Raw genomic sequence first — 27,088 nt, forward strand, 5'->3', positions numbered from 1 at the left:
TACTTTTAAAATGAACGTTTGTGACTGCTAGTTTGAGTAGAAGTATAAGTGTCAAATATGTTCCGCTAAAAGTGTCGATTGTGTTCACGCTAAAATATTAGTTTAATTATAAATTTGTCTTGAGAAAGATACATAGGGCAGAGAACATTTTGAGCATGAAAAAACGAAATTAAAAAAACCTTCACAAGAAGGATAATTAGGGTTAGGGCGAATTTGGATTTACCCTAGAAATACAAAAACATGGCCAAAAATGATAAATCCGGAATTGGAACGTTTTAAATGAAACTGATAACAGATGTAAATATGAAATGTGAATAGACTTAACATTGTATATAGAAAAAAATTTCGATTAATTTTTCCAAGATATTTCCTAGAATTGTTGTGATTGTGGTCTTAGACAAGTTTAATTACATATGAATTTTATCCTTTAACAATTTGTGAAACAATTTCAAAACTGGCAATGAACGTAACATTCGGAGACGTTTGTTTCAAATACTTTGAGACATTTTAAGTGTTTTGGCGTTTTGGCAGGTAATATTTCATAGATTTACCGAGATGGGGCAGGTTTTGGCTTCCAGCTCGCTTCACCACGCTGTAATTAGTCTCCCATACTCAAGCAAAAAACAGTTTTTAGTGAAATTGAAATCGGTTTTCGGATTCTCCTTCAACAGAAACTCCAAAACTTGTTCAAAATTTTCTTCAGAAGGGTCATCTGAGCAAAAAGAAGGATTTGGTATTTTGGCACAATCTGATAAATAACAAAATCTCACGTCTTAAGTCAAACAACTACCGACCCTACAGCGTTCCGGAGTTGATAAAGTTTCTGAGAACGAACAAAGAGCGCTTCAGTGCTATTGTTTACTGTCGACAGATAGGTAAAAAGATATTTTTTAGGAGATGTTGAAGTCTGATGGACTGGTGCTAAGCGTAACAAAGCATCTAATTTCGAAGAGAAAAAGGGAGACGCAGCCAGTAAAGTATTGCCAGCTTCATCAGGAAGTTGGGTTGGAGATTGAGGCCCTGGAGACAGTGTTACGCCATCCATACAATTTAGGAGGGCTGCTCAAGAAGGGAAATAGCAAGAACTTGGGCACAAAAAGAGGAAAATGAGAACCAAGGCAAGCAAGGTGCAACAGATACAGACTGAGGAGGAGCAACTGAACAATCGGGTTTCGTTGCCCCATATCCTTGAGCTTCATTGAAGCATAAAGTTGCTGCTACCAAAGACGTAACTGAGGTACATTTTGGGAAAACTGAACTGTTGCAAACTTTATCTTGATCATTCGAAAACCCTAAACAAGGATCTTTTGAGGTTTGATGCTCCCAAAAGTAAAAATTTTTTCTGAACAAGCGGTGCAGAGCTTTCAATTAAAACTTCTGAATTAAGAAATAAGTCGTGCCAAAAAAGGCCGTAAAATGTTCAAGAAAGAATTTAGGAGCAAATTTAATGAGAAGGTGAGACCAGAACTGATGCAATCTGTTGTCAGCGGCATTAGGTGTGAAATGAGGAATCACTTCGCAATGGTTCAACATAGACTTAATGGAAAAGTTGATAAACTGTCAGAGAGACAAGATAGACCACTGCGGAATGTGGCTACAGTAGTAATGTTGTGACAATGGATGCTGGTGAACTTCAAATGATTTTACTTGACGTCCTACCATTGAGACCTAAACGCCATGTGAGAGGCAAGTTTATTGAGGTGCTTTTTATCGCAGACGTTGACAAAATTGTACCTGGATTACCAAAATGGTGCAGAATTTTGGTTGAAAACTTGTCTTGCCACGCGGTAAATATTCTCCCATTGTCAAACAGAAAACAATTTTCAGGGAAACTTGTGTCCTTTCCCAGATTCTCTTTCAACAGAAATCCCAAAACTTGGTTCAAAGGCAAGGGATGTCCTTCAAGAAGGTCAATTGAGCCTGAGGAGACAATTGAAGGTTGGGCACGATCTGATAATTAACACGATCTCAATTCAGACGTCAAACAACTACCAACCCTGAAGCGCGCCAGAGTTAATAACTATCCTTAAAACAAACAAAGACCGTTTCAGTGCTATTGTTTGCTTTCAAAAAATTCCCACAGAAGACATTTATGTAGGAGCTTCTCAAAACTAAAACACTGGCTCTATGCGTAAGGATTTTTTCAAATTGTGAAGATAAAAGGAGGACGCAGCCCAAAACATTTTGTGAGCTGCCTCAAAAACCTGGATTAGAAATTAGGACACTGAATACAGTATTATGCCGCCAAAACAAATTAAGAAGTCTGCTCAAGAACGGAAAATGCAAGAAATTGGGCAAAAGGCAGAGGAAAGCTAGAGCCAAGACAAGAAGGTTTCAACAAATAGAAACTGAGGAGGAGCTACAGAACAACCGTGTTTCATTGCCTCCTGTCCCTGAGCTTCTTTGAGGTATGTGCATGCTGCTGCCAAAATGTCCACGCTGTAAAAATTCCCATATTCCAGCTAAAAAACACTTTTCAGGGAAATTTGTGTCCTTTCCAGATTCTCTTTTAACAGAAATTTTAAAAACTGGTTCAAACACAAAGAATTTTCTTCAAAAAGGTCAACTGATCAAGAGGAGAGGTTTGGTGGTTTGACATGATCTGATGAATAACACGATCTCAGTCAGACGTCAAACAACTGCACCGCTTGCAGCATGCCGTAGTTGATTATTATCTTGAGAACAAGCAAAGACCGTTTCAGTGTTATTGTTTACTGTCAACGGATTGGCACAGAAGACAATTTTTAGGAGCTGCTGAAGTCTAAAGTACTGGCTCTAAGCGTAAGGAAAAACCCAATTTTGAAGGAAAAACGAGGATGCAGCCCGATAGGTTTTGCGAGCTGCCTCAAAATGCTGGATATGAGATTAGGACACTGGATACAATATTATGCCGCCAATAAAATTTAGGAGGTCTGCTCAAGAACGGAAAAGGCAAGAACTTGGCCAAAAGGCAGAGGTAAGCTTGAACCAAGGCAAGGAAGATGCAACAGACACAGACTGAGGTGGAGCTGGTGAACAATCGGGTTTCATTGCCTCTTGTCCCTGAGCTGCTTTGAGGTGTGTGCATGCTAATTCCAAAGACGTGGCTCAGGTATATTGTGAGAAAACTGAACTGTTACAAACTTTCTCTTGATCACTTCAGAACCCTAAATAAGGAATTTTTGAGGTTTCCTGCCCCTAAAAAATGTTTTCTGGAAAAACAGTGCAGAGGTTTCAATTATAACTCCTGAATAAAGAAATATACCGGGAGGGAAAAAGGCCGTAAAATGTTCAAGGGAAAACTTAAAACAGAGAGGAAAAAATTATGGATATGCAGAATTGATGCCGTCCGTTTTCAGCAGCATAGCAGCATTAGGTGTGAAGTGAGGAATCACTCTGCAATGGCTAAAAATAGACTTAATGGGAAACTTCATAAACAGTCAATGAGACAGGATAGACTAATGCGGAATGGCTCCTATAGTAAAGTTGTAATAATGGAGGGCGGTGAATGGCCAAAGTTTGTAGTTGACATCCTATCGTTCGGACCTAAACACCCTGTGAGAGACAAGTATACTGAGGTGCAATTTTTAGCAGACGTGGACAAACTAGTACGTGAATTATGCAAGAATAAAACTGAGGGTGAGAAACATTGTAAAATTGAGGCGTCGGCAAAGTAGTATGCAAAAATCGTACGCAAAAACTCAATGAATGAAGCGGTCAAAAATGCATAAAAGCCAAGGATTGACACAGATTGCGGCTTCTGTTTGATGTAGAGCATCAAAGAAATTCTTGATAATGTGCTGAACTTGCATCAGTTTTAAAAAATTAATGGAGAAAAGGAAGAAATTGTGATAAAAACTGAAAAGCAGATAAACAATAGCCTGCAACAATTGATGAAGCAAGAGAGAAATAGTGACAAAATTTATCAAAAACTCGGTTCAACAGGTTAACGACAAGCAAGGTTTTTTAACCTGGCAAAGATACATAAAAAAGATACTTCTTCCAGCTGTTCTTCCAACACCTGGTAGCTGTTACGAAACAAAAACTTGAACAGATTTCTGGCTCCATTTTTCCAGAACCTACCGGGCAAAAACATTGAAGCAGACACGCAAAATGCTGGAAAGGTCTTAGATTCTCTCTCTCTCTCTCTCTCTCTCTCTCTCTCTCGTGAAGATAACGAGCAAATACTGTCTATTTTCGTCAAAATTTTTTCTACACCCTTGTGCCATTTTGAGAGGCTAAAGGAATTGCTCTTAGACAATTCCATTCAAACAAACTAGCTTCAAAGATCCCAACGTCCGCAATGGAAGGTTTGTTGAAGCTAGCGGTGACAAGGTTCATTTTAAATGTAACGGGATCTGGTATGTAAAATCAGATGTTCTGGCTGTTGATGCATCCTTGGCTGTAATTCTAGCAAACGTGTGGATGAAGTTGTTTGAGTCCTCACTGCAAAATCTAGGGCTTATTGAAAAAATCTCGAGAGCTGATCAAAACAAGAAGTGCAAAGACAGCAGCAACTGGAAAGTGATTTTCCGAGAAAGAGAAGTAGAATGTGAGTCATGCAAAATTTTGTTTTGATGCAAAATGCTAAAAAAATAACAAACTAGGAGTACACCAACATGCAAGATGTTTTTTGAATTTGTATGTATTGCAGCAAACATCAGACAGAGGGGAGGTATGCGGAGATGAAATTGTTCAAAAAGTATGAGGATGATATCTGCTCGGTTCGATGTGACCCGGAAGTGTATTTAAAATTTTCTAATTCATTATATAAGTACCTGCAATTTATCTAAGGAAGAGTAAAAGAAATTGATTTAGCTTTTTGACATCAACGTAAACATGAGCACCAAAAATAAAAACACCAATCATTGTATCAGAAACCAACTGACACTGGAATAAAACTGAATTTCCTAAGCTGTGCACCGATTCAGCAAAATAAAAATGGGCTTCAAGACACGGTTCACATGGTTTTTAAAGCAAAATATAATTGGGTGGCCTTCAACCATGAGAGCACAAAAATAGTCTGTAAAAGCACAAAACTTGCTGGACCAAAAATCAGTATCCAGAGCAATGGTGTTCAAAATTAGTGGAACCGATTTTTGAAAAGATAATAGGTGGCAGTAAAGTTCAATTGAAAAGAACACCAAAAAAGCAATAAAATAAGACTAGATGTCGTGAAAAACAACAAAAACTATTTTTTACAATGCAGAGGCAACCTTATTCCAAATTTTGCAAGCAAATTGAGGAAAATATTCGACTTGCAAGTGGTTTTTACAACGCAAAAATTAAGATCAAGCCTCCCCACTCTGAAAACATCTTGCCATAGAGAGCTGAAATCCCACGTGGTTTTTGGGATAAAGTGTAATGGATGCAAATTCATCTGTGTTGGGCCTTTAAGCCGGCTTGTTACCACTAGATATCAGAACATCAAAAGAAGGATTCACAGGTGGGTCAGCATGATTTCGACTAGATTGATTCCGCGAAGGACATTGAATGAAAAATTCTGGCTGCCTGTTGCACAGTAGAGAAATTCATGACAATCGTAAGCTATATACATCAGCCAGCTGAAGCCGGCACTAAACACAAGCGATAAATATAGGGGGCGGAAACACGCTGAAACATTAGATCAAATTTTAAGTTTGACTCGGCAAAAAACAGTTTGTGCATGACAAAACGAAAATTTCAAAGCCTCCACAAGAGGGATACTTAGGGTTAGGGCGAATTCGGAATTACCCTAGAAATACGAAAACATGGCCAAAATCGAAAAATTCTGGATAGGAATATTTTTGAAGAACCTGATAACAGAAGTAAATATCAGTTGTATATGGGCTAAAATTTATATATAAAAAAATATTTCGATTGCATTTTATAAGATAGTTCCTAAAATTGTTTTAATTGTCTCAACAAATAAAAATACATTTTCATTTTATCCTTTAACAATTTGAAAAATTTATGTTTTAAAAACGTTTGTTTTAAATGGCAGACATGTTTTTAATGTTGTAATTGACAATTTGGTTTCTTTTACATTAAATTAAGTGTCGATCTTTCAATATTGGGAGGGTTGTCACTGGAGTAAAGACATCGTAGAGCAACTTCAGGGCTTCCGAGACGGGGACATTGATGCATATACATTTGACATCTAGTGATACAATTGGCCTCCAGCTCCAGATTTTCAAGTTTTTGTCTAGCTCTATGGCTCGAATTTTCGATGTTGGCTCCCGGCACCTTTTCAAAAAGTGGAATACAAGAGTGTTTAAATTGTGGTAAGAGCTTCCAGGAATAGATAAAACAGGGCGCATTGGAGTGTTTTCTTTGAAACTTTTGCCAAAGCATACAGTCGAGCTGGCTGTGCGCCGGTCGTTTGTAGTTTTTGATATTTTTTTCCGTAATGAGGCGTTGTTTTTTTATTTTAAGTAAAGTTCTGTTAATGTCTTTCTATTTTGAGGATTATCGCGTCATTTGTTTTTTCTGTCCTCGGAAATTTTCCCGATATTAACTTTTTTGCCATATAATTTCATTAATTTTTCGGGCTTCATCAAAGTAATGCCAGATGCTTGTTGATGCCAGATGCTTGTTGATGCAAGTAATGCCAGAAGGCCTATTTTCTTCTATATTTGTGTACTGAAATCATTTTGATCTCTTCAAACTTGCCGAGAATGGGAGGCAATCAGGTTCAGAGGAAAAAGCACAAGAATTAAGCGTGCCATGAGCAGTTTGTTGGTCCTAATTATTTGCTCTTTAGTTTACCAAAGATGTTTATACAGTTGCAATAGTCAAAACAATGCTTTTGGATGCTTGTTTTGATTTTTGTCAATCAAATTTAAATGTGAAATCAACAAAATCCAGAACTCCGTAACAAACTTGTGGATTCTGAGCAAACTGAAGAACGTTAATTTACAAAGAAGAGTTGAATGCCTTTTTGTGAAGAGTTTTCGTGGTGAATGCCTTTTTTGTAATCGTACTGTGAATGCCTTTTTTGTAATCGTACTGTTTAACATATTTCAGACAAAGATGTGTTTCTTTGATTGCATTCCCTTATTGGGAGGAGTCTTTGTGGCAATGTCAGCATTCTGGTGCTCATATAAAGTCTTTTTTGGATCAGTAAGTCGTAAGCAATTGATAGCAAAGCTTCAAGGGAAAGTTGTTTGCGTCACCGGCGCTAGTTCCGGCATTGGAAAGGAAATAGCCAAACTATGTTTTGATTGTGGAGCAAAAGTAATTTTAGTTGCTCGGCGAAAAGAGTTATTGGAAACGCTGAAAGAGGAGATGATGGAATCATTGGAAAGTTCGGATAAAAGAAAAGAAGACATTGCGATCGTAACAGCTGACCTCGGAAAACTTGACACTGTAGAGTCAACGGGGAATGAAATTCTGAATTGCTTCGGAGTTGTGCATGGTTTGGTCAACAACGCAGGAATAGGATGTCGAGGCAGTGTTCAGAGTACATTGATCGATGTGCATCAAAATGTGATGAATTTGAACTACTTCTCTCAGATAGTGTTGGTGAAAACACTGCTGCCATCTATGATGGCGTGTAACGAGCGATGTTGGATAGTCGCCACCAGGTATGTAAAAATAAGAATAAAACGAAAGGCAGCTTTCATTGTCTAATTGTCGTTACTAAATGGAGCTTGTATCGTTCATAACACTTTAGACCCTGACACAAAACTTAAGTTCAGTGGCGACAGAAATTAATTTCTCTAAAACACCAGCTGACAAAACTAACAATCTTCGTGTGACATTGTACGTTAACAAATAGTACAATGATTTGAAATAGTAGGTTAACAAATAGAGCTGTGATCAATTTTCATTGCATTTTTATTTTTACGTGAACGTATTAGTAGAGGAAGCTTTGAGAATTGTTCAATTCAATATTCACAAAACGATTTAGTGTGTTCAAAAAATAGCTTTAAAGTCCAGCTGTTTGAATGAACTGTTAATGAGCGTATTTTGTTGTCTAGTTCTTACTTAATTTAGCTAAAAGAATCGAATAAGCGACTGGCTCCATGATAAACAAAGTCAATGAATTATTTATCTGGGCGTTTTGCTGCCCCTTTTTTCCTGAAGTCAATAAATTGCCTTCTGTTGGTCACTAACTCAACAAATTCTTTTCAATGACTAAATGATGAAATGGTAAAAAGTAGTGCCGTGATACGCTAGCGAGTGGGACTAATTTGATTAATTTAATTAAACCTTTTTCTTTACTTAGATGCTGAAAGTTTGATGAGCGTTGAAATGATGCATCCTTTTTTCTCGCATTCTTTTGAAGTTCTGCTAATCATTACGTTATCACTTGTGCTGCAATGCATCCCTATTGCTCTCTCTCACTGATATTCATTCATGTCGTTTAAATCTACGGGCGAACTGAAGAGAAGATCCCTGATCTCGCCGTTTGTCTTTGCCGTCTGTAAACTTAAGTCAATTAAGAGCTTATTGTAAGTTCTATGATGAATAAGTTTAGCTTTAGACGGTCCAGAACTTGCAAGGCTCTCTAAATTTAGAGTGCAGAAGATGGTATCTATGAAGTGACCAGATTTCAGTTTTTAGGTACTCTCAAGACAGCCATAAGCATCTTTCATTTTTTTGGCATGACTCGGCTGGAGGGTTGGAAAGCGGGCCATGTATTTTTGCAAAGAATTCAGCACAAAGTTTTATGCTCTGATACCAAGTTTGTTTGATTCTCTTTATAGATACGCATCACCCTATTTTAGTGATTCTCAATTCGGATTCCGGAAGCAACGCTCTTGTATCACTCAATTACTAATATACCTTGAGAAAATCTACAATTCCCTAGATTCTGACGACGAAATTCACGTCATTTACACTGACTACGAAAAAGATTTCGACAATGTCGATCACGGGATTTTGTTACAGAAACTATATAAAATTGGGATTCGTGGCAGAGTTTTTAAATTGATGCAATCATACTTAGCGAACAGAACTCAACGTGTGCGAATCAACGGAACCTTTTCCGAAGAATTTCCGGTTACCAGTGGGGTCCCACAAGGCTCAATCCTCGCCAGCCTTCTCTTTCTTCTTTATATAAATGATTTGCCTCTCAACTGCAAGAATTGCCAACCCCTGCTATGTGCCGACGATGCGAAATTCATCTCAATCAACAGCTCCTCATTGCTCTTTCAGCTGGACTTATCAAGAATTAAAAAGTGGAGTGATCATAACAAACTACCACTTAGCGTTAAGAAATGCACCCATCTTGACTTCGGCAATACAACCAAGGCGTTTTTCTTTTCAGGCAACGAGATACAAAAACATATTGTGCAAAAAGACTTGGGTTTGTTGATATCCCGAGATCTCAAATGGGCTGATCACATTAGAGCAGCATGTAATAAAGCGATAGGTGTTTTATGCCTGTTGAAAAGGAGCTCGCCCCTTCTTACCATGTCTGTTAAGCTGAATCTTTTAAAATCCATGATAATCCCTGTTCTTATTTACGGCAGTAGTTGCTGGTATGCCAATATCGACAATTTGAAATCATTAGAAAATGTCCAGAAACGGGCTCTTAAATGGGTTTGCTCGGACCGAAACAGTACTTACAAAGAGCTCCTGTTAAAAACTGGAATACTTCCCCTGTCATTATACATGCAATTACAAGATCTGCTCACTCTATCCAAATGTATGACGGGATATTTTGCTATCGATTTTAATCCATACCTTTGTTTGAGGAAACGCACTCGTGATATCCGATCTTCACACGACGTTAGATTTGACCACCGCAAACCACGTAAAAGCCAAAGCGAGCAGAGTTTTTTCTTCCGTACCAGTGCCCTCGTCAACAGACTGCCAGCAACGATCGACATCAATAACCCCACTGGCCTAAAACAACGACTACTACGTGTTCTCTGGACTTTCTTCAACGCAAATTACAACGAACTTGTCAGTGCGACGTGGAGAGTGTAATTTGCCATCATTCACCATCACGAAAGAAAAAGGGAGACGATCCCCGTGCCAGCAGATGAAGATATCTCCTGGCCGAATCCCAACTACTACTACTACTACTACTACAAGCCTTGTCTAATTAATAGCCGCACAGCGATAGTTGGGGCTATTATTGGCCTTCTCTTGGTTTTTCTCAAGAATTTGAATTGTTTTGGGGCGCTGTCTTTTTTACGACTCGAAGAGTATTGGCGGAGATTCCTTTTTTGGTCGATAATTTTTTGGAGTGTATTTAAAACAGGATATAGAAATCAATGCCGCACGAAAACTAAGTGCTAAGGTCAAACGGCTGAATGAATTGAAGAGCAGAGAGAGTAGCTATCTGTTCATGTCGTTTTTTTTAGAGAGAGCGACGAAAGTAGGTGTAAAAAAGTTTTTCGCTAAGCGAGCGAAAATTTTTGGTCACATGCGGCTTTTTCGAAGTAGTTTTTTTTTATTTTAACTCAATTTTTTTCTGTAAAAGATGTTTTATTCAATGATTTAAACCAGTAATAATGTGTTCCGACGCATTTTTGGCCATCTGAAGCAATTATTGCATTTTAAGATTCAATTTTCAGCTATTTTTACCACTTGCTTTGTTTTTAGCCTTTTTAGCAGTTTCCTGTACATTTATTCATTTTTATCGCATCTGGTGAGTTTTGTTGTTGAAATTATTCATTCTAGCGTTTTAAGTGCTCTTTCAAACTGAATGCTTTTTAGTTTGAGTTCCTCTGATTTTATGCTTCTGGAAGTAGTGTTGCTTGGAAGTAATTTTTAATTTGTAATGCAGTTTTTCGTAGGTTTTGTGCTATTTAGTGACACTAGGAAGCTAGAAATAGCACTTTTTACTGAAATAATTTATATAAGTTTCTAATTTTATCAGGTTTTGTTCTTTGCGTTTTTCAATTGCCTTTTGATTGCTCTTTTCTCTTTTTAAGTATTGTGTGGGTGAATTGTATACCAAAAGATATAATTGAGAGGTGTTTCCCAGACTAATGGTTGGGAATCTGCATTTGATTTTTGTTAACAATTTTTAAGGGACTCTTGTTCGATTTTGTCCTTCATTTCCTTTTCCTCTGTCTTTTCTATGAACCCATTTTGTAAAATTGTCTGTCCAATTTTGCTGTAAATTGTCTGTAATATTTCGCTGCAAACTACGGGTATTACAAAGTCTGTTTTTTTGCCAATAGTTTTTTGGATTCGCAACTAAAAGTTTATTTTATTAGATGCCTTATCAGTTTTTGTCAGGTTAGATTTCTAATGTTAATTTTCAATTTTTTCAAAGATTTTATCTGTATAGGATGTTGAATAGGTCAGTAAGGATTTTACCTCTGGTCGTTTCCGGAATTCTTCCGGCTATGTTTTAAGATCTGTTCACACATGTTCATGAATTTTGAAGTCTGATTTAAGCGATGATTTTAGTCACTCCGAAACAGAAACTGGAGTGAAAAAGCGAGTGGGTTTTGGCGTGAACTTTTTTTAATTCTAATATTTAGTATAGTGAGAAAACGGTGTTTGAACAAAAATACTCGTTAGTGCTTTTTTTGTTCACATGCGGCATTTTCGTTTCGATTTTTTGTTTTTCGATTTTTGACAGTTTTTTTAAAATGGTTTTCCCAATCCAGCCATAATCTATTTTGTCTAGTTTTTTTTGTTTAGTCAATGAAAATGCTTTGAATTATAGCTCAGGACTTGTCCTGCTATATTTTTTGTTCCGTCAAGATTTTTGTTACGACCATATGACGTCACCATCACTTTAAATCTGCCTTTTGTTCATTCGTTCATGTAATTTCAACTGAATTGCGTGCGTGACTTCATTTTCACTCTTATTGGAGCATTTTTTCATTCGCGCGATGAAGTTTTTGGTCACGCGTGACTTACTTCACTTTCAAAAATGACTTCCTGACTCTGAAACTGACTTTTCTTTACTTCAATTCAAAGAGATAAGGTCAAGTGAGTGCGCGCCAATCTAATTGAAGATTTTTGGTTTTTTGAGAGCAGCTATTAGAAGCAAGAATAAGTTTGTCAGATTCTTAATCAAATGTTACATCTTAGCATTTAATAAAAAAGAATTTCGTGGTCTGTTTCTTTTTCTATCTTTTTGAGACTGCAGATCTACGAAGCTATTGCGGCTATTTTCTGACAATCTGCCAGCTATGTCCATGAGTAGTTTTAGCAGAATATTTGAGAAACGAAATTTATCAATTTCTGCGTTTTGGTTTTGTTGCATTTTACGGCACGAGTGTAATGCTCTTCTTGATAAAGATGAAGATTGGCTTCGATTCCCGTGCTTACTATCAATATTCAGCTCCAGAAGCGACTACACACTGTTGTCACGAAAATTTTTGAATATCAGCGGGTCCAATTTCCAGGTTAAATGAAATGGGATTACCCATTCAAGCTTTTGTTAGTTGGGGTTGCCCATTCAAACCTTGAAGTTCTTGAAATTGTTACTATGCTTTTTGGCTGGGAGAATAGAGACTTAGCAACACGCATCTTTAGATAAATTGGGTTTGTGCATTGAACAGCTTAATTTTGTTAAAAAAATTGCTATTGAACTGCTGTTTGTTTTAGTTCTCTACAGGGAAAAATTGCGCTTCCATTTCGATCTGGATACGCTGCATCTAAACATGCGTGCCAAGCTTTCTACGACTCCTTGCGAGCAGAGATCGAATGGCGAAGTAACATATCAGTCTGTCTTCTCAGCCCCGGATACGTCCGAACTGACATATCTCTTAATTCAGCCACTGGCTCTGGAGAGGTTAGCATCACTTTATCGGCCTTAAATATTAGTAGCTTTTCCTACCTGACCAAAGCTGTCAGATAGTTTTCCCTTGTTAATTTTCCTGTTATTGCTTTAAAATGATTGATATAAGTCAGTAGGACGTTTAATATCTAAGTTAGGATGGTCAATTGTATACTTCGCGGCGTTTCCGAAATTCTTCCAGCTGTTTATTACAATTCAAAGAATAGTAATTGTATTCGGGCGCTGTCTTAAGATGTTATCACACACTTTGATTTTTGATGTCAAATTAAAATGATGATTTTGGTCAAGCAGAAACAGGAAGTGGAGGGAAACCGCTAGTGTTTTGCGGCGTTAATTTCTCACTCAAATTTCAAACTAGATTGAGAAAATGATGTTTGGACAAATATAAATTTTGTTTTCTCGCTGCTGTTTTGTTGACATGCAGAAATTTGGCTCACAGAATTTGAATTGTTTTGGGGCGCTGTCCCAATACAAAATACACATTTTCTTGAATTTTGAAGTCAAATGATTGTGGTCACGTCTTCGCTTTCTCGCGAATGGTTGTTTTTTCACATGCGGCATTTTGACATCGATCTTTACTGTTTTTTCATTTTTTTGGATCCGATTGTTTTCTTTCGATGGTTTTTTTTCCAATCCATTCTAGTTTCAGTTTTAGTGCAATTTTAGATTCCCCCTGCTTGAACTTTGTTCTTATTAATTGCTCTCGAATGAAGTTTGAAGCAGTTATTGTAACCGTGTGTTTTTATGCAAAGGTTTTGCATGACCGTTTTATTCTAGAACATTTTTTCGATTTCGTTTACGTGAATTTTTCAAGCTTGAAGTCCTGATTTTTGCGTGACCAAAATTGCTCTTATTCAGAAATTAGGTCTGTTGCGAAAACAAATGCGATTGTAAGATCAGCATTCAGAAACTTATCCGTGTTATTAATGCCTCAGTTTCTTACCCCCGAGGTCGGGGGTTCGGAGCCCATCTTGATCGGAAGTTTTTGCACCCATAAAAATTATCAAGGCTAATAAAAATTATCAAGGCCGCTCTGAATTAAATTGCCCGCCTGTTGCTGAGAGCAATTTATCCGACGCTAGTCGGTGACTGTTTATAACTATTATTTGCCATCTCTAATGTTATTTTGTAAAGATACGCTGCATCTTCTCAGAAAGAAACAGGATTATGACCAACTACAAAATAACATCCCAGTAGTTTGAACCTTTAAAATGTTTTTGTACAAAAATTGTTTTTGCTTTTCATTATTTGTTTTTTCTATCTCAATCGAGATTATGGGAATTAATGGCGGCTATTTTCCTGCAATTTGCCGGGTATGGTTAATTATTGCACACCTTTTTACTTAATGTAAAGTGTAATGGGAAATCCCACCTTTCAGTACAATATGTGAGGCAAAAACTCGCCTCGAGTTTGTTCGTAATGGGAAACATTTCCTGTAAAATTTTCCCCAATTGCAAAATTATGAATTTCATGTTCTGAGGCTTTTTTATGGTTTCAGTCGTATGGTAAATTGGACAAAACAATCGCCCGTGGAATGAGTCCAGTTGAATGTGCCAGGCGATCTGTGGAAGCATTCGCCACTGACCAGAAGGATGTGTGCATTGCTCCCTGGTATCACTGTTTGATCCCATACGGTCGAATGCTGCTTCCATCTGTGTATTTCCATGCTATGAAGAAGAAGGCAGTCCGTGATATGGAACTCTATGCTTGAACTAGATTTCTATGTGAAATTGGATCTCTACTGCCCTCCTATCGACCCGCCCCACCCCTTCCCACCGCCTTTGTGCCGTTATGACCACTATATCCATTGCACCTTGCTGTGTAAAGAAGTCTTGTGTGCGTTGGCGGCTAAAAGTTGAAAGCACACTGGAAGTGGGACAGAATAGTTCCGCGAATTGTGTTATGAATTTCCAATTCCCATCCGCCCATATTTTTCCGGGGAAGGGGAAAGTTGCCGAAATGTGATCAGTAGTTTTGTGATGTCCACAAATTTTTGGGTTCGATAAAGGGTTAATAGACAAAAAAAATTGAATTTGATAAAATTTCCCAAAGGCCTACCAAAATTACATCCGCTTTAAAACTTTTAGTGATCAGCTTTTGGTCAATACGATAGTCGATGACAATTCTTTAAATGAAGAATTTGCTTCATCGAGGTGCTCAATTAATCAGATGTTCATCTTTGATATTGAAAATTTATTTTTCTAGTCTTTAATTCAATATTTACTCAATTTGTTCTATCTGAATTTTGCGAGATGTTGGAAGGAAAAATTTTATGGCCAGAATTACAAGGGGAAAATGTTCGTCGTTAGCTCATAGTGTTACAGTCTTACTGGATTTCGTGTAGAATTAATGGCAGTATTCTTCAGTTGTTCAGATGTAGTCAAATTGACTGCTGATACGCCAATAGAGCTCAATGCGTATTAGATCTATGTTGGTTTTATTGCTTTAAGTGTGCAATTTGACTACTTCTAAAAAGATTCTGCTCAGAAAGAACTGTTGATTAACATAAAAAAAGAACAGTCTGCGGGTAGGAATGGACATGATTTTAGAACGTGATTTTAATACTTTTATCAGAGTGTTGACTGGTTAAAAAATCCAAATGCAAGGTTAGGCAAAAATATTTGCCTAAATGTCGATGACGCGGTTTCCTTTACCGTACGAACAGCCTACTTTTTGTTTTGTTCGATTGATAATTGCTTGCTCAGCGTAACATTAATTAACTAATCATTAGTGTGAATAATGATCATTATTAGGGTATGATCGCTTGCATGGAAGATTGTATGCAATAGAAAATTCTTAATGGTTTCTGTAAGGTTTCTGTCATTGGTGAAATCTTAAATTTTTTAAGTTCTCTCAAACAACGTTTGTAGGGTTTTTAATTCTATTTTCGTCCTATCGATTTTTCGTGGAACCTTATTGCGAGTGACTTTTGACGTTTCAATTTTGTGGTTAAATGGCTCTCATTTAGAGTTTAAAGTAGCTTATCTTAGTTGGCAACAGTTAATAAAAGTCTAATGGAATGTGCGCTGCTATTCAAATATGTATATTTTTTCTGACCCACTTTAGTGGTAGAGGAACTATATGCGCTACTGTGTTTTTTGTTCAATCAGTTTTCGCCGATAGATATATTCATCGTAAGGGATTGTGAGTGGTATCATTGGAAAGCGTGTTAAGCGCCGAATTTCAAATTAAAAAGACTTTGTTTGAATTTTACTTCCGGCGAGTTACGGAGGCTTAAAGAAATGTGAACGTTCGCCTAACTTCCGTTGTTTTGTTCCAATTTTTCGTAATTTTTGCTTTAATTTTAATGAGTTTCTGCTAAAAATTTGTTTAAAGATAGAAGAAAGTTGACGAAGAGTTTGAACCAAGCGTTTTGGCCAATTTTTTTGGCTAAATTTTTGAAAATTCAGCATTTTCTTTTTGTTAAAACAATGGCATCAAGTATGCCTATTTCTTCCACTTTGTTTAGTTTGACCGATGGTGCAGACATGAAAACTGCTAACACAATCTTCTTTTATTCAGATATGGGCTAATTGTAGTTCAAGTTCCTAAGAGCAAATGAGTTTTTTAACAACCACGCAGCGATAGCAATGCCAATTTAGGTCTCATTGTTGATTTTTGCAATGAAAAAGGACTCTGATTATTTGCTCTCAAACGAAGTTTGTAGCAATTATATTAGTCCTGTTGGTCTTTCTTTTTTATGCGATTTTTCGTCTGACCCATTTTTTTTCACCCTCAACAACGGAATAACCGGTAAAGCGCGGAGGTCATTAAGTTCTCTTAAAGCCTTACAGCTCGCAAGTCTCCTGGCATGCGATTTCGCAGAAACTGTTTTTGAGACGTATGCTCATGGTGTGAAGGGTGGTTCTTAGAGTTGGAACCACCACGCCCTACCCCACCTTCCCCTCTCTACCGTATCAGACCCCCTCACTTCACTCCCCCAATCCCCTACCCTGCTCATCGTTCGGGCCGTTGGGAAGTGACCCCTCCCCCTCTCACCAACACCACCCCCCCCCCCCCCCCACGGCACTCACCTCACACCCCTTCAATTAAACAAGCTAGCCTCACTAAAACGCCATTGACGAAGTCAACCGCTCACCGGTCATTTGAAAGCAATTCGCCCGACGTTAGTCGGTTATGTATTTTGGGTCTGTCATTTTAAAAATGTTTGCATTTTTCATCCAATTAAAAAAAATTATTTGAAGCTTCAATTAATAAGAGGTCTTTCTATGTTCCACCGATGAACAATGAAGCCATATTGTGTTTTATGAGTGAATCTCATGGTTTTTATGGCTGACAAAATGTTTTCGTGAGTTTTTCCTTAATTCTTGAGTTTTACCAGCATTTGATGTTCTTTTTGTAGTCCTATGGAAATAACATTCATTTTTTTTGGGAAACATTAAGATTTTTGTTTGCCGAGAAGCTATTACAAAATATGTCAGATTAACTTCGTTTTTAGCAGCCGAGCAGCTATAGCAAGGCAAGTTTTGGTGTCATTGTTGAGTTTTGCGATTAAAAAGTATTCGGAGTGTATTTCGGGTCTGTTTTTGAAAATCTTTTGCAAATTTTTTATCCCAGCTACAAGAGTCATTTCTCGTTCAATTAATAAGGTGCAATTAATAAGAGTTTTTCTATAATCCAATAGGGTCTAATGAACCATCATTGTGTTTTATGAGAAAAGCTCATAGTTTTTGCATCGGCAAATTGTTTTCGTAAATTTTTGCTTAATTCTGTTTTTTGCCAGTATTTAACGTTCTTTTTGTAATCTTATGACAGTCTAATTAATCAAATGTCTAATTGGGCATCGAAGGAGCCTTTAATAATTTATCTAATGCTTTCTGTTCATACATGATGGTTTTTCGGTAGTATACCTCAAGTATCCAAAGTTCATCATTTATTTTTGATATAATGAATTTTTGGTCAAGGTCAAATTGGCTAATTCGGTAATACTCGGTTACAACTTTGCGCCTGTTTGGATTGAAGTTAAATTTTCAAGACGCCTTCAGAATGACTTGAGTTTAAAATACCTTTTCCTCAAACGGGAAAAAAATCTGACGGTACTTTATTGAAAAACTTATGCAGAAAATCGCATACTTGTGAGTGCTCTCAAACGACGTGGTCTTTTTTTAATGCGATTCCGGATTTTGATTTTGATGCCTTATGAGTTTTGGCTGTGCCTTTTGTTTTTTCGGCAGAATTAGGTTATAGTCTAAAGTTGCTGCCCGTTTTTTGAGATTAATTTTTCCGTTGGCAATAGCTTGTTTTCGTTTTGCCTTCGGTCTGTTCAAAACTGAGTTCCAGTGTAAAAAATATGAAGTTCAAATTTTTTAATTGTTAAAAATTATTTAATCAGGCTAATTTTTTGTCTTGGTCGGAACCCCACTTGTTGATATTGAAAGGATAGCTATTATAGAAGTTAAAAAACTAAAATGTTTGCTTAAAATTATGCACAAGAATTGCTGAGATTGATTTACGATCGAAGAACTAAATATTATCAAGCTCAATAAACATTAATTGTTACTGGTACAAGAGGTCTTGACAATATGATAGATTATTTAAAAGTGCTTAATGAATGATATTGTCTCATAGCTTTCCTATTTTTTGCTTTACTTGCTAGATTTTGTTCGTAAACGATGATATGTACAAAAGATACCAGCTAAGTATACAGCAGGTGCTTAATAGTTGCAATCCAATTTCAATAGTTGCAATCCAATTTCAAAAATGTTAGCTCCTCAGAATATGTCCCATTGTTTTCACTTGTATTTCCAAAAGTGCGCTTAAATTGAATTCGAAGCTTTGCTCGATAATTGTTTTCGAAGCTCTTTCAATGAAGCAATTTTCTCGTGAGTTTCGCCAAACTAAAGGTTGAGGCATCATTTTTCTTTGATTAATTAGTGCAGGCTGGCTGAGGTCAACTAGTGCCCTTCTCAAACAAACTTAAACTACAAGAAAAGTTAATAAACTAACAAGAAAAAACTTCTTGTAAAATCTCTGAAGAGATTTACAAGAAGTTTTTTTGTAAATCTCTTTACAAAAAAATTCTTTACTTCTTGTAAAATCTCTGAAGATTTAATTCTGGATTTTGTACGAAATGATATGAAGAATTTTAGAGAGGTATAATTTATTAAAGCTGATAAAAACAATTATATAGAAACAATTTGCGCGATTAAAATTCAGGAGCGTCTTTTCAAGATTGGCAGATATTCATAGTTGACCCCTTTTTACCTCCCCCGCCCTGCACACAAATACACTATTTCAAATCTCAATTCTACTATTTGAGACTGAACTGAAGATACCTGAACTGTACTTAAAATAGTTTTTTGTTGAATCCTCTGCGATTAGTGAAAGCAAATTCAATTTTCCGACGTGGAAACTTTTGTAAGCAAGGAGCATTGTAGGTAGTTTTTAATAATTTAAATTATCAATTATTATGAAATTCCTAACTTCAGCTATCTGAGGAAAATTAAGCCAATAGCCAAAGTACTAACCTTGTTTTCGATTTACATTAAAATGAAGGAAGGTTGGCTAAGTAATTTGGGTCTTTATAGGTGGTCTTTTCTGCAAATATTGATCTTGATAAGTAATGGCAGTTCTGAATTTGTCTCAACTGAACGGATTCGGAAACTTTGATAAAATTTAGATTTCTCAGCTCAAATTAGAAGGTTAAAAACGAAATTGGTGATATAATTGTTTTAACCATGGGTTTTTTCGCATAAGAGAAATTTCTAAGAGTTGGACTTGATTATATCTTTATTATTTATTTTTGCGTATATATTGTGTATAAGCGATAGATATTTTTGAGTATATATATGCTGCTTGATTTTCAGAACTTCTTTCAATTTTGTAAGTGAAGTATCTCCTTTCTGTTGAGGAGAAAGTGATTGCCTAGCTAGATTTCCGCGTGTTTTGATGTAATTTTCTTGGTAGGCATAGGTGTAGGATAACTTTTGCAAGATAGGTTTACGACAGTTTTCTTTTAGGACTTGAAAGAATGTCGCCTATAGGGATAACTTGGAGAAAAACTTTGGTTGGGAGGTATTTTTTGAAGCTTGTTCGAGTTTAGAGGCTACGGCCCCGAACCACCTTAGCTGAATTTTAAATGCTACAACAATCTAATAGAACGCTAAAAACAATTGCATGAAAATTGAATAAAGATCAAATTTTTTAGCTAAAGAAATGTAAGGAGAATAAACAATGGCAACTTTGTGCTCATAAATTGAGTTGGCTTATTTAGGAGCAAAGTAGGAAATAAAAAACAGTTTGCGTATTTTGCCTTAATTTTTAACTGATGCAGCGGGAGAACAACATCTATTTAGACTTGCAGCATTAGACACTTCTAATGAGCGATTAGACAACATTATCAGGCACTTGGATCTGAAATATTTGATTTTGATTCATAACATTAATAAGTTCTTCGTCACTTATCGAATAATGTATTTCTGATACAGAAAATGGATTAGAATTTTGAATAGTTAATTCATTATTAGAACCCTTATTTTGTCAAGGTGATTGCTTGACGTGGAACCTGCCTGTGTTCTATGCCATCTATCTATTTGTACTAAAATAAACTAGAATTTCCTTCTCGAAAAAGGTTAACCGCCCATGATTAACTCTTTTATCTACCCAATTTACTGATTTAGTGAATCTGACTTTCATCCAAAGTTAATCTTGCAAAGTTACCTTTGTCTCGCAAGATCATTTTCGTTCAAATTTTCAAAATTTTGGCTATAGAAGGGACTATCCCGACAGCTCCCGGTATTAATGAACATATTTTTGAAACAAAATCCGCGATAGATGGGCTTATTTGTTGTTTACGAGATGGCGAGACCAGACATCAACTCACTCGTGTTTGAAACATCGTGTCAAAGCTCAGTTGTCAGTCCGAAAAATGAATTATCCTTAGCTAGCTACATTTGCATCAAAGCATTAAGTCAGCAATCGTTGTTACGAAACACTGTTAAGATCACGTGGCAGTTAAGTATTTTTCAGTAGTGACGTTGTTGTTGCCTTGAATGGGGGTAAAATCAGGTTTATCGAGTTCACGTATCTTTTGTTTCGGCACCTCAATGTTTTATGCCAAGTACGTTACTACGCATAAAATAGCAACAAGTGCGCTGGGGGGGGGGGGGGGTGAAAAGCCCACTAACTCTGAAATTTTAGGTAATAATACAGGAGTGCGAGTGGAAAACGCCGAAATAAGTAATTTATTTATTGTCTTTTTCACGAAATTGTTCTGAATAGTAAATAAAAATAGCCAGAAAGGCACGATTTTCAGACCGATAATTATGTGGGACCGGTAACATGTTTGTAACTTCACTGGCGGTATATTGCTTGTTCTGTGTTCATGTGCTGTGAACTTTGTGTATTTTAGATGTAGTTTGCGATAGTTATAGTTCTCAACAGAGGTATAGAAAAGTAAGAAACATTTTGAATTCTTCCTTGTTTTCTGTTTAAGTTGATTTTTTCAATTGAAAGCGAAGCAGCTAATTGGTTTAAGGTAAGTCCAATATTAACTTTCAGTTCTGACACGTCAATATTAACCGCCTATTGTATTTGGTTCTATCAACTTTCATCTATTAACTGTGCGTACCTGGTTTTTATTATTACAGTCAATTTTGGTCGACCGATATACTTAACGAGTAAAGATGTGAGTTGTATCATTGGAAAGTTCGTTCGTCGGTTTGCGGTTATTTTGGCTCATAGGTAATAGATAATTATCAAATGTGCTTTACGAGTAAAAGTAGCTACAATTGTCTTAATTTCTATTTATCATTTTTGTATGAACTGCGTATTTTTAATGTTTGAAGATATTATTAATAGCCGCCGTCAGCCTCTCTACGGATATTATTTGGGCTCTCTCCTTCTTTAAAATACAAGAATTGGATTGTATTGGTGCTGCCTGTTTTTGTTTCACACAAGATTTCAAACATTTTTCAATGACTTTGATCTTCCAAAACAGGATAAACAGGCAAGGCCCTGTTGGCATTAAGTTCCATTAGAGGTCCTTTGCAGGTTTTAGTAGTCCTTCAAGTGCTTTGAGTGGTGCAGTTGCTGGAAGGCCTTAATTGAAGGTTAAGAGGTCTTTTAGGAGTCTAAAATGGTGAGCCTAAAATATGGTGCATTTTAACGTTTTTTTTGTGTCATTTTTCGCGTTTTTGTTTGATTAATTTTGAATTGACGGTTGTTTAAAAGTTGAAAGGTCTTTTGTAAGTTATAATTAGTTTTTTGACCGTTTTGTGAGTTGTATAATTTGGTACTCCAAATATAATAACTCAATTTTAATTTGAGAATTTTTTCAAAAAACTTGAGAATTTTTTCAATTTTCAAGTTTTTTTGGAAAATTTTGTCATTTTGTGAGTTTCTACCCCTAGGTACCAGGGATCACCTCTGGGGTTTGATAATAGGAAACTGCATATTTTCAAGTGGCAATGGAATGGTTTCAGTGGCCAGGAAGCCTCCTCTACTAGGGTCTGATGGTAGGTTACTGCTTAGTTCTAAGTGGCAATGGAATTGGTTTCATTATTTCAATATCACTAACTTTTGCTTTTCTTAACTTTTTTTGAAATTTTTTCTCGGTTTTTTTTAATGTGTGAGTGCCAGATAACTTCTCTGGGCTGTGATAATAGGTTACTGCATTGTCTCTAGGGACAAAGGAATTGTTTACAACTTTTTAAAATCACTACTTTTTGCAATTGTTCGATATAATCTTAATTTTTTTTTCAAAAATTGTTTTCATGTTTCGTGTTTATCGATCTTTATGGGCCAGCGAAACTTTTTTAAGGATTGAAATTGGGTTACTGGAGAGTTTCTAGAGACAAAAAGAATGATTCTAAATATGTTAATATCGGTAATTTTAGTAATATTTCGTTATAATTTTTAATTGTTTTCATATGTCTTTTTCTGAGTTTATCGCTCCTTAAGGGCCAATGAATTTTTCTTAAGATTTTCGAGTGAGTATTTGGACACATTCGAGAGACAAACATGGTTTTTGCATATTAAAAGTGCGCTATTCAAAAGCCTTTATTAAATTTGGCTTTCAGGGTAAAAGAGTTTTAGCAATGTTTCCATTTTTGTTTAGTTTGTTTATTTTAGTTTCTCAACTGTTGAGACTGTTTGTCTTTTTGGCTTGCGTTGTTCAATTGATCTGCGGGTTAGATACATTAGTTCTAAGTTATTTATGTTATTCTTTGGATTGTGTTTCAGGACTTGTCCTGCCATGTTTTAATTCGCTTTACCTTTTCAAGTCACGATTTCCACGTTTGACTTCTTACTTTCCTCACTCACTGATTCTACCGAATAGATTTTAAATTTATTTACTCATTGAGTTACGTAATGCAGTGAATACAGTCAAAGTCAAAAGATTAAAATCAAAAGAAACGGTATAAACTTATAAAGCCTGTTCATTAAGTCATAGTGCATTAGGTTATCAAAGTTCATTAGAGCGATTTCTAGCTGACATTAAGCCTAATAGCTTTCATTTTAGAAGCTGAAATAACTGTAGAATTTTTATTTTAGAATATTTTAGAATCTAGCCGAATTTGCACCCCAAATGAGAAGCTTGACGCTTAGAAAAATTCGGTCGATTTCTCTCTTAATTTTTTCTTTTTCGGCTTCAATACCCAACGGTGGCTCTTTTGAGGCAATTTGCCGGCTATTTTGTTTCGTGAGTAATGGCCGCCCTCGTCATCTCTGCTGGCTATTATAGTGGGCCAATTTCTTACAATTCAAAGATTTGAATTGTACTGGGATGCTTTTTTTCTGATCTGTTGTATGATCTGTTGTCCGATTTCTGTTCACAAATGTCTCTCAGTATTGGCTTTTTCTTCACGTGTGGTAACTTAACGTGTGCTTTAACTGTTTTTGCCATAATTTTTTTCTAGGAAGTAAATGGTTTATCCAATTGCATCTTCGTGAATTCTAAGTTTTTGTTTTCTCGATAAAATTTTTTTTCAACTGTGGAACAGAAGTTTTTTTTGCGTTACCTTAGTTCGCGGCTTGTTCAACATTTAAATCTAAACGTTTAATCTTTTGACTTCTCGAGACGGCTGATCAAGTGCTTTTAAACAGCAATTGATCAGCAAAACAATCTTGAGTCAACAAAGTCAGTATCGAAAACCGAAACCAAAAATAGAAACTGGATAAATCCATAAAGCTCAATTTTAGATTCCTGCTTGTTGAGATTTGGTCTCTTCAGTTTTATTCGCCATCTCTAGTGCTTGTTGGTATTGATACTAGCCCCTATATCCTATCGTTAAGTAACAAGAGTTAAACAGTTTTTTTTCTGTCCTTTCAACGTTTTGGGAATCAGTGGTGGCGATATTCCGGCAATTTGCTGGGCATGTTTTATTTGTAAGGGAGGTTTTTAAGTAATTTTTTGTCGAGTTGCTGAGTTTACGACCCCGATAGTTGTTTCGTTGAATAGTATGTGCCTAAATTCAATTTGGCGCTTTTTGACAAAATCTGCATCTGCCTTTTTTCATTTGATGGATTTTTTAAGTGAGGATTTTGGAAACGCTTCTAGGTAATAATCTCATAATGCTTAACACATAATTTGAAGAAAATTTTGAGGTCATTTCAATTCAGCGGAAGTTGATTCCTAATTGCAATTTCAAGCGAATTGTTTCATTTTATTTTCAAATTTTGGCGTTTTTGGCGATTATCATTGTGGCGATTATCATTTGTGGCGATTATCGTTTTTGGCGATTATAATTGTGAAAGAGGTTTTGATATTATATCGTTAACAGTTTTAGAGAATTATGTCAATTTGTTTCTCAATTTTTTTCTGATATGTTCTGACTTTGTTTTATTTAGTTCCCTCATGTTCCCATTTGCGAATTATAATTGTTTTGGTCACAATTTTTCTTTGTTTTAAATGGCTGCTTTGCTTTTTGATGATGGAAATTTGAAATGTTAATTGCTCTCTCATGATTGCTTTACGGAACGTCTAGCTGTTTTTCAAGCTTTCAGTCAAGGATTAGAAAAAAAATATTTTTACACAGCACTTAGTTATTTTCTCAGCGCGCTTTGGCGCTCAAAATTTTTTAAACTTTAACACTCATTTGTGTTGATTTTCATGCATGACGTCATTCACTTATCGGGGCCGGGTTTATGTTTTTTTTGTGAATACTTTATTTGGTCACACGTTAATTACCTCAAAACGCATAATGACGTCTCCTCTCTCTAAAATTGATTTTGCTTGAGCTGTTAATGTCATTTCAGGATATCTCAACCTAATTAAAGGTTATATGTGAACAAAACCTTATTTTTTCTCCAAAAAACTGCTCTTGTTAAAAAAGAATCCTTGATTTTTTTGCTTTCCATAATGATTGGGCTGTTTCCTCGAGTTTGCTTTATTGTTTTTGGTTTGCTTCATGTCAGGTTTTTGGCTTTGAACGGGTATGTCTTAAATTAGATTATCTTTTTAGATTTCGTCAGACTTTATATATCGCCCTCGGACAGTATCTATACTTTCAGAACCCTATTCCACAGACTTTATTATTTGGGTCCCCCGTTTCCCTCATGGCCTCAATTTCTAAACATTAAGCACGAAAACTTTACAAAATTTAATCGGAATTAAATTTTCTTCTTTGCTCAGTAATTAAGAATTTTTCCTGAATCGGCAATGTACAATATTCAGGTCTTCAATTGATATGGTTGTGGCTAAACACATTTTTCGTGATAATTTTGCTTGTATGTGATGTATTCCAGGTCCGATAAAAAAAACCACTTTTTCAAGGATTGGATAATTTTTTATGATGGGTGTCGAATTTTTCGATCATGGGAAATTATAAAGATCGAATTTTTCAATCTTTATAATTTTGCTGGAGAATATGGTGTGAATTTCATCTCAACTTTAATTGTTTAAAGTTCTGGTAAAAAGTTATGCCGATTTGAAAATTCATCACTAAGCGTTTTAGTTTTTAAACCTTTTAAATATGTGTCTGTGTTAATTTTATGTGCACAGAACTGAACTTGTTTTATACCCAAATAATAAGAAAGTTGTGTCAGTCAGTGTGAGTTCTTTCAACTTGAGACCGAAGGAAAATGACAAACGATTCTAAGAACGCGGTGTTGTTCTCGGCGTGAAGTATTAGAGAATTAGGGTATGTTCGTGTTTCAAGTATAAATCTAATTGAAATGTATTTGAGGGCGGCTAATAGAAGCAGCAATAAATTAAACAGATTTTTAATCAAAATCTGACACCTCTAGCACTTAATAAAAAGAAGTTTCTTTTTTGGCCTGATTCTTTTAATATCTTTTTGAAACTGCAGATCTACGAAGCTATTGTGGCTGTTTTCTGGCACTCTACCAGCTTTGTTTACTATTTTTTGTTCATGCGATTAACTATATGAAACCTTTTTTTCGGTACAATCGAGCAAAATCCCAATCAAATTCCACTAATGCCGGTATATTACCATCATTAAAATAATGTATCTCTAAGAACCAGAAATTCAATTTTTCTGTTCACCGGAGAGCGCAAACAGGCTGGATAGCTAGGGTTGCGGAAAACAACAGAAACTGTCCATATTCCATCTTTTGAAATTCAGTTTTAATTGGCAATAATATGAACATTGGTAATTTCGAGGTCTTGATCAAAATTCAATTCTCGTTTCTGAGCATTTTGTGGATTTTTATGACAAGTCTTTATCGCCAACATGAAGTAAATAACTGACTTCAGAGGCATTGTTTGATAGTTATGAGTTATAAATTTAAACTCGGATAAGCGAAAGTCCAAATTGTATTCACAGTAACGACGGCAAAGTAATAAGTCTCTATACTGATATATAAATCGAATGTATTGTCTATGCATGTAACTGCACACTACTAGCGGTGCCGTGAATATTAGCCGAAACAAAAAATAGCCGAATGCAATATTAGCCGAAAAGGAGATATTAACCAATCAGATATGAGAACGCGCAGATGTTATTGTGAGAATTCAAAGTTCTGTCGTGATATTTGGTTTGGTGCCGTGAATATTAGCCGAAAGGAAAATTAGCCGAATGGAATATTAGCCGAAAAGGAGATTTTAACCAATAAGATTTCAGAACGGCCGTGATATTTTGTTCGGTTGTGATAGATTACTATCAAGTCCCATAGGCCGCTGAAGCATGACCAAATGCGTTAATTTCATGTGTTAGCGAGTTAGATAATTGCGCGTCACACTTATGTTTGTTTACCGCAATTATCTCATGCAGTTAGTTCTAATTTTCCTTCTTTTGACTTTTTCGGCTAATTTTTACGTCGGCTAATATTCCGAACACCTATTAGCATATATTCGCTGAAGTGCGTGTATATGTTGCACATATAAATTTGCATTCACATGCTGGAATTATTTGAAAGCTAGCATTTCTCAGAAATGTAACATAGATATTTGTGTTGCTTAATTTGAAAATATTGTGCTGCTTTTTA

At 36.0% G+C, this 27,088-nt stretch overlaps 1 protein-coding gene across 1 annotated transcript; it reads left to right on the forward strand.

Moving 5' to 3' along the window:
• Positions 1-6,988: 6,988 nt before the first annotated feature.
• On the forward strand, positions 6,989-14,907 carry LOC142355347 (dehydrogenase/reductase SDR family protein 7-like). The gene is made up of 3 exons (XM_075407548.1): positions 6,989-7,544; positions 12,487-12,673; positions 14,178-14,907. Exons 1-3 carry the CDS (start codon positions 6,991-6,993, stop codon positions 14,388-14,390), a joined length of 954 nt encoding a protein of 317 aa, XP_075263663.1. The 5' UTR covers positions 6,989-6,990; the 3' UTR covers positions 14,391-14,907.
• The last annotated feature ends 12,181 nt before the right edge of the window (positions 14,908-27,088 follow it).

The sequence above is a fragment of the Convolutriloba macropyga genome, unplaced genomic scaffold, assembly GCF_964194025.1.
Source record: "Convolutriloba macropyga unplaced genomic scaffold, txConMacr16.3 SCAFFOLD_2991, whole genome shotgun sequence".
In the NCBI taxonomy this organism is placed as follows: domain Eukaryota; kingdom Metazoa; phylum Xenacoelomorpha; order Acoela; family Convolutidae; genus Convolutriloba; species Convolutriloba macropyga.

Coding starts and splice junctions, on each gene's coding strand:
- LOC142355347 (XM_075407548.1), top strand. CDS start 6,991: ATGTGTTTCTTTGATTGCATTCCCTTATTGGGAGGAGTCTTTGTGGCA. Junction 7,545..12,486: donor TGTTGGATAGTCGCCACCAG/GTATGTAAAAAT, acceptor TGTTTGTTTTAG/TTCTCTACAGGGAAAAATTG. Junction 12,674..14,177: donor CAGCCACTGGCTCTGGAGAG/GTTAGCATCACT, acceptor TTATGGTTTCAG/TCGTATGGTAAATTGGACAA.